At 33.3% G+C, this 8892-nt stretch overlaps 1 protein-coding gene across 2 annotated transcripts in view; it reads right to left on the bottom strand.

The window, feature by feature from the left end:
* Window positions 1-4335: 4335 nt before the first annotated feature.
* The window catches only part of LOC138699973 (thymidylate kinase), a 150646-nt gene continuing 146089 nt past the window's right edge, over window positions 4336-8892 (bottom strand). For both annotated transcript variants that reach the window (XM_069826273.1, XM_069826249.1), the window contains one exon: window positions 4336-7618. Coding sequence is in view for 1 of the 2 variants with exons in the window: in XM_069826249.1 (XP_069682350.1) it covers window positions 7514-7618 (105 nt within the window). In the remaining variant the exon portion in view is untranslated. The remainder of the gene's footprint in view (window positions 7619-8892) is intronic.

The following is an 8892-nucleotide window of genomic DNA, read 5'->3' as shown; positions in this document are numbered from 1 at the left end:
GGTTGGGGTATAAATGGCTCAGCAGTTTGTATTTCAATTTCGTCCCGATCATTTTTATTTGGCCTATGTACATTTAGTAGTTGCACAAAATAGTTTTTCCATCTGTTTAGGATTGATGGAGAGTCTGCAAGCAAGTTACCATTCTCATCCTTGATCACGTTTACCCTTGGCTGATATCCGTTCTTAAATTCCTTTATACCCTCATATAAATCTGTAATGTTTTTATTCTTACTATTTGTTTCTACCTCATTCAGTTTTTCCTTCAAGTAACCTCTCTTTTTATTCCTAAGTGTACGACTTGCTTCCCGTCTTTCATTGAAATAATTATCTCTCTTCTCCTCAACTGGATTCTGTAAGAATTTCAATTTTGCCTGTTTCCTTCTTTCTACTACCATGCAACAATCTTCATCAAACCACGGTTTCTTTTTCTTAGTTTCATAATAACCTATGTTCTGCTCAGCTGCAATTTTGATACTATCTCTGATATTTTCCCACACGCTGTTAACATCTAATTCTTTCTCAACTTCGTCGGAACTTTCTAAAGTGGCAAACCTATTCGAAATTTCGACCTGATAATTTTGCTTAGTTTCCTCGTCTTTTAATTTCAAAATATTGAATTTAGTAATATTAACTTGTTGCACTACTCGCTTGGCTACTGATAGTCTTTCTCTTAATTCTCCAATTACCAAATAATGGTCAGAATTACAGTCTGCACCCCTGAAAGTTCGAATGTCTATTATACTAGTGTGTCTCCGTTTATCTATCAAGACCCAATAATAATAATATTAATAATAGCCCTAAATTATTATTATTATTATTATTATTATTATTATTAATATTGGGATTCCAATTTAATGCATTTTGAAGTAAGATTTATTGGACTGATTAGTAAGACTCAACATAAAAAGTTTTTTTTTTTTTTTTTTTTTTTTAGGGTAAATAGTAGGTCTACATTTTCTTCATTCCTGTCCGATTTTATTGTCACTGTTCGTCACAATAACACTTGTATAGTATTTAGTATATGAATATCAAGAGGATTGTTAGTTTCGATAAAAATAATTTAATTATATAGCATATAATATACTGTAGGTACTTTATTTCTTCAACTGCAATAGGCAGGCTTCATATGAAACTTTATTGACGCAATTTAATACAGTTCTATTGGTTTTACAAATCGTATTGTGTACTTATTATTTTATAATAATAATAATAATAATAATAATAATAATAATAATAATAGTTTTATTTTCCCTGGCAGAGTTAAGGCCATCAGGCCTTCTCTTCCACTCAACCAGGATCAAATCACATACAGAAAAAAAATACATACCGGTATACAAATATGAACTTAAAAATAATAATAAACATAATTGAGTAAAAAAGAGAGATTCAATACATATACACAATCAGCATTAACTTTGAAATAACAACAATAAAAAAATGTAATAAAAAAAGAGACTAAATACATAATCACAAACAGAAAAATACATTCTAGTATTTTAGTAAGGATAAACAATAATTTCACAGTTTATTATATTTTTATGTATTATTAAGGGTCCGGATACTTATATTTGTGATATTTGTAGCTAGGAACTTAATAGTCTGCTATTTTTCTAGCTTGAGCTGCCACACAAATGGCATCGCGCGCAATGTTCTATTTGACCTATCCCGTATGCTCTGCGCAGCTACTAAGTTCATTAGAAGTTCAAATTAAAATTTTTCAAATTTATTTCCAATGACGAATACCAAACATTTTGGAAGTTATTTGCTTCCATAATAATGAAGCATTCCCCTCTGAATGGTTTTCCTTATGCTAAATGTTTTTTATTGAACCTATACATCTTCAGTTCTTGAGTTTCAATGCGAAAATGCAAGTAACAATGTCAGGACGATCAGTCGGTTTTTCATGTCGGAGTGAAGCAGTAGCTATTTCAGGTCATTGAGGATTGTAGGTGAGAGTTATGAAAATATCAGACTTGCCATGCTTTCCAACAGTAGACATAGCGTCTTGGTATAGCTGCTTTATGTTTCGTGAACTACCTTGAAATGTAGAGGGTAGAATCATTTTATCCTACTAAGAGATCCTGGTAAAGTGATCGGGACACTATAACATTTTGTAGGCCTCTTATTTTATCAGTAAGTAATACCTTTTGGTCTTCCCTTAGCATTATAATTTTTGCGCTTCCTCCAGACAATACTGAAGAGAATCACACATATAAATATCTACATCACTTACTTACAAATGGCTTTTAAGGAACCCGGGAGTTCATTGCTGCCCCCACATAAGCCTACTATCGGTCTCTATCCTGAGCAAGATTAATCCAGTCTGTACCATCATATCCCACCTCTCTCAAATCATTTTAATATTACCCTCCCATCTACGTCTTTTCCCTTCAGGTCTTCCAACTAACACCCTATATGCATTTCTAGATTAACCCATACATGCTACATGCATTGCCATCTCAAACGTCTGGATTTATGTTCCTAATTATGTTACAATGCGTGTAGTTCTGCATTGTGTAATTTTCTCCATTCTCCTATAACTTCATCCCTCTTAGCCCCAAATATTTTCCTAAGCATCTTATTTTTGAACATCCTTAATCTCTCTTCCTCTCTCAAAGTGAGAGTCCAAGTTTCACAACCATAAAGAACAACTGGTAGCATAACTGTTTTATAAATTCTAACTTTCGGCTTTAAATATCTACACCACACCACCATTAAATATATGAAAAGACCCATACCACTTGATTAATAACTATAAAAATATTTCATTTTTAATAACAATATTGTTATCTTATATAAGTTTTGTATAGACTACTATATAGCCGTCACTTAGTAAATATTATAGAAATGAAGATCTTCTAATATTCTCTACGCCTACCAGGGGCGGACGCAGGATTTTTTTTCGGGGAGGGATTTGAGGAGATAGTAAAAATGGAATAATGAGAAATAAGTTTATATACTCACAATTTGTTTCCGAGTCACGAACATTTACAAGTTGGCCTGAGTAGCGTAGTCAGTATAGCCTTCTGTGCTCAAAGTTGCGGGTTCTACTCCAACCCAGCTCGATGGCATTTAAGTGTGTTTAAATGTGACAGGCCTCATATCAGTAGAGACGAGAATTTCATGCACTATAAAATCCCAAAATATGCATGCATTCATGCGCTATCAAACTATGAAACATGCATAATCAAGTGAAAAATACACTAAAATATGCACTTTAATTTTTGTTACAATTGTTTTATTTCACTTCACATTTTTTTTTTTTTACAGTTAACAACCTAACAACATTCCTGAATTGGTTTTTGTGAAGTGCCTGCATTTGTCAGTCAATATGTTTTTGTAGGCAGAGAATGACTTCTCTACATCGCAAGAAGATATGGGTGCAAACTTTAATGAATATATTTGTAACAGTGTCAGATCAAATTCATCATTCAAGTTTTCACCACAACCTTTTTCACTGAACAAAAGAATCCGTAATCAGGGTTCGCATTTATGTCTCTGTCCAGTTTGTTTTTCGCCGCTACACTCACTTTCCCTTGGGCATAACTGAGGGATCTATGGAATTCTTTGCAGATTCCTTCCTTTTTTGCATTCTTGCAATATGTGAAGTAGATGTGACATGCTGGTTGACTTGAAATTTTTTAGTACATTTTATCTGAAATTATAACAGACCTTACAGTTACCTAGATATGATTTAAAAACGGACATTTTAATTTAATTAATTATTTTAAAGAAGTTTCGTAATTTTTTACAAAGAATAACTGCCATAGAAAATATTCGGAAACAGAATAACAGTGCTTACCTCTTTACTGCAAAAATAACAGAATACGACATCCCCATCTGCTCTAATAAAATTCTTTCCTTTAATCCACTGTGCAAAGAGTACACTTTTGGAATCTTTAATTGGAAGCATATTAGAACCACATTAACCATTACGAGATTCATACACTGCAAAGACAGTTTAACGAATGATTCCAATTTTTGAAGAATCTAAATTGCTACTAGTACTGAAAAAGGGAGAGAATTTACAACCTCCCTGAAAGAGGGTGGTTTTCATCTAAATCATTTGTCTTGAACCATCTATATTTCCTCTCTACTATTCTTAAAATATCCAATGTAATAAATCCATTTATGACATGCAGTCTATAGAGGTTCGTTGGTAAAATTATTATTTTATTTATTTAATGCAGAGGTAATTGACAAATGCCATTAATCTTACAATGACCAAAAGCAAAAGAAAGAGAGAGAATATACAAAGACAATTGCAAGAGAACAACTTAAAAGTGTCGGTAAAATGTAAAAGTGAACTTCCGTCCAGAGAAAGATCCTGTAACATCTTATTGTGAAAATCTTAACATTTTATTTCATTTTTCTGTCACTTAGCTTTTTTTTTTTTTTCTTCAATTCTGATTCCTGAAGCTAAAATAAGGGACATAAAAATCGAGAAACTGAGGTGTCCACTCAAAACCATTAAAACACACATTTAAACTGAATATAATGTATATTATATGCATTATTAATACTAAAAATTTCTTAAATCTGCATTATGCATGTTTTTATCCCCAAAAATGCCAAACTGCCCCTTGTCCTACCGGTTATGTTTTTATTTCCAAAAGTCCCTTGTCCCCAAACTTATTTCAATAACACTGGCCAACAAAAAAATTTTTTTTGAATGTTTCGTGCACTTCATGAGTCAATTCCTACTAATTTTGGGTTGAGAAAAACGAATATGACAATGAAATTTTTTTCTTAGCTCTAGTTTCTGTGATACACAATAGGTAGAAAGTATTTCAGTTTAACGGATTAAGAGAAAATGATACATTTTAATTACATATGCCAACAACATTGAAAGTGCATTTAAATTTTTTAAAATGGCAGTTACATTCTGAGAGTTCTAAATTTATGGAAGAATACCTGGCAGATGGTTGGATCTGAAGAGAATCGTGTGGTTTCATGAGATCGTCGTCTTTTAGCTTGCCTCTTGTAAGTGAGTTCCGGAGCATCACTACGCAAAGACCAGCAGTAATCCGTAAGCATTGTTTCATTCCAACAGCCCTGATATCTTTGTTCCATAACAGAAATATCCTGATGGAATCTTTCTCTGTGTTCATCACTGAAAGCTCCACAACTAGGAGGGAAAATGTCTATGTGGAAGTGGAGAAAATGGATTTTAAGGGACATGTTGCATCCGAGTTGATGGTATTTTTGCAGGAACACTGTCACCAACTGAGTGTAGTTATCATCTCTTTTGTTGCCTAAAAATCCATGAATAACTCCCTTGAATGCTTCCCAAGCTTCCTTTTCTTCCCCCTCAAAATTTGGTCAAATGCAGGATCCTTTACAAGTTCTCGAATTTGTGGCCCGACAAATATGCCTTCCTTGACTTTGGCATCACTTAATTTCGGAAATTTCTCTCTTACGTACTTAAAGACCTGTCCTTCTTGGTTCATACCTGTGACAAAATTTTTTATCAAACCCAGCTTAATATGCTGGGGTGGAAGAAGAACATCTTTTGGGACCACGAGAGGCTCGGCAACAACATTTTTTCTCACTAGGGTTATGATTTCTTGCAGGCCAGTCTGCTTGAATATAATGTGATTTCCTATCCCTGCTGTCCCACATACATAAAAAGCAGCAATATTTTGTGTACCCCAGTTGCATTCCTAAGAGTACAGCAATGACTTTTAGATCACCACAGATTTTTCCACTTGTGTTCATGATATTCGATTGAGTCGAAGAGGGCTGTCATATTTGCATAAGTCTCCTTCATGTGAACGCCATGACCAATAGGAATAGAAGGAAGGCAGTTGCCACTGTGAAGTAATACAGCTTTCAAACTAAGCTTGGAGGAGTCTATGAATAGCCTCCATTCAGTTGGATCATGGTTCAAATTCAAACATTTCATCATGCCATTAATGTTGCAGCAAACAAGATTGTTTTTCTTCTCAAAAAAGGGAAGCAAATCCCTATGACGTTGTCTGTACTGTGAGACCCTGACATCACGTTCGAGAAGATTCCATTTCTGTAGTCTAGACCCTAGAATTTCTGCCTTCTCCTTTGACGGGTCAAGGTCTCTAATGAGATCACTCAATTCCACTTGACTCAGTCTGTGCGGTTTATCACCTTTTTCCTCAAAATCAGGGTCATGGGATGTGGAAGGATTGTTGGGTTCTTCATTTTGTTCCACACTGTCTTCATTTTCTACTTCAAACACACCATTTTCGTGGGATTTTTTTTTACAAATTTTACACTTTAAAAACACTTCCAAACCAGAAATTCTGCATTAATTACAGCAGAAACAATATGAAATTCACAGTCACAGCACCAATATCTATATTTGTATCTTACAAGCAGCTGAAGAACATTTGTGTTTTGTTATTTGACAGGTGTGCCAACTCCCAAAACAAAATTTCCCCCAAATTTCCCATAAACTGAAAATGTTGACTCTAAAAAATGAAATGTCACTTTATCTCCAAAGCAAGAGCTAATCTGTCATTTTTATGGTCATTTTTGAACTCAGCAGGTGGAAATACATAAGAATTAGCTATTTTTGAGTCCGAAACATTTTCATTGTTGGGCAGTGTAATTATTTGTGATCAATGAATACCAGTACTACATGTAGTTTAAGTGTGCCAGTACTGTTAGTGACACAATATATCAAAATATTAATCATAATATATACCTTTTGCGCATTTAATTATAACATATTTAAATGTTTTTTATTTATTTGTCAAAATATATCTAAGATTGACGAGAGACCTTTCGGAAATAAGCTCTTCAATTATAACACAATGTCATAGTATTAACAAGAATTTTTATCAGTTTGAGCTATTTCTAAGATAAATATGGCGAATGAAGTGTTTGTGTAATGTATTTATTTATTTATAATTTTACTAAGTTAGTTTATCTGTATCACTGACTACTTTCCAATAAAGTTGGTAATTATGTTTTTAACATCTTCTCTAGTGTACCATGAAATTAATAAAACATATGCTTCTGTATAATGATAGTGAAGATTGATGACTACACAAAGTGCATGTTCTTGTGCAACAGATTTAACTTCAATAAAATAACATTACTGTATAAAAATTTTCTAATTTTACATTTTAGTGAAAATAGCCAGATTTATGTGAAAAATCACAAGCAATATTATAGCAAAAATTGTATACTACAGTCAACTAAAAACGACAGTTTTAAAGATATGCGAAATTCAAAGAAATATTACCAAAAACATGGCTCCGAGATCAAAATTATATAATGAATAGCTCTTTTAAATTAATAAACAACCCAATGTTACTTTTATTAATGATCCAAAATTTCAGAAATATGAGTACATGTTATTCGAGCAGCTGGACAACTCAAGAGCACTTAAAAAACTGTACTGTTGCATAGGAATGTCAATTTCAATCAATATGTACTTAATTACATTTAATAAGGAAATACGAACGATAAAATATATATTTATATATACTAGACTTTAAATGGTTTAAAATGCCAAGTCTTCAGATAGATGCTACCACAGTTGTCCTAAGTTCTCGTCTGCTTTGTTTATCACTGTTACAGCACGTGCTAATATATCCTCATGTAGGATTTCAATATCCCGATCTGCATCAATGATCTGTGAACAAATACAATGTAATAATTACTTGAATGATAATGCAATGCCATTAGTAACTTATTGTGTTATCTATCATCAGGTATATCAGAGAAGGAAACTAAATGAAATACCTGTCAAAGCAGCATTAATAACACTACTCTACAAAATAAAAGTTAGTCAGAGCTGTTTTCTGGATGATAGGTGATATAACATGAATCTGTTATTTGATTTTTTCTGTCACATCAGAATTTTTCACAATTTGAAAATTAAGTTTCGATTTAAAGTTCAATTAGTATAGAAAAATAAGTTAAAGAGGTTCTGGACGATAGTAAAGAGTAGGAATAAGACGTTGCAGAAAGTCATGAAAAGTTGAAAAAAGAATACAGTATATAGTGGAGTAAGATAGTTATCTCATTTTTGCTTTTCCTTCCTTGGAAGCTTCGAAGAGCAGATTTATTTTTATGAGTTAGTTGTGGTTCCTCACGCACTAATGTTCAGCAGTACTCTTCCATCATTGTTGTACTCCATCACTCCTGGTACCAATGCTCCTCGTCACTGATGTCTTGGTGAAACCTTTCACATGTTCCTCACTTACATCATCTAATTGAGGAGGAAAACTGTCCAAATGCGAAAACAGAAAATTAGTCTTGAGGCTCATTTTGCACTCTAATTCTTTGAACATTTTCAGCATATTAAATACGATGTTCTTGTAATTCTGATGTTTGTTGTTACCCAGGAAATTTTCACATACATCTCTAAATGTCGTCCAAACTTCCTTTTCAATGTTTGTCATGCATCGTTCAAATCCTGAGTTATTGAACAACATCTGTAACTGAGGCCCTCTTTTAACTTATCCTATGAGACAGCTGAAAATTTTTGGTGAGATAGTGGAAACATTGTTCCTTCTCAACAAGAGCATTAACAAATTGTTTCATCACCTCCAATTTTATGTGTAATAGGGGTAAGAATATCTTTGCTTGGTCAACAAGGCCAATGTTCTGCACATTTTTACTGCCTACAATGTGGTTGGTTCTTAGAGATCATTCTGCTTGTGCCCAATGTTTATTAAGAGCTCTACTGTCCCATTCGCAAATACAGCATGATTTTAGGTCGCTACACTGTTGCTCTCCATATTTTATTTTCTGCAAAAGCATTCACATATTTTGATAACTCTTTCAATTTGGTAACTCTCTTTCAGATGTACAGAATATGCAGCTCAAACAGAGGGATATTGTGCAGTAGTACAGCCTTCAAACTTCTCTTGTTTGAATCTATGAATAATTCAATTCCTGTGC

The sequence above is a fragment of the Periplaneta americana genome, chromosome 1 (genome assembly GCF_040183065.1).
Source record: "Periplaneta americana isolate PAMFEO1 chromosome 1, P.americana_PAMFEO1_priV1, whole genome shotgun sequence".
Taxonomy (NCBI): domain Eukaryota; kingdom Metazoa; phylum Arthropoda; class Insecta; order Blattodea; family Blattidae; genus Periplaneta; species Periplaneta americana.
The sequence above is the reverse complement of the archived record's forward strand: the minus strand, read 5'-3'. Positions and strand labels throughout refer to the sequence as shown.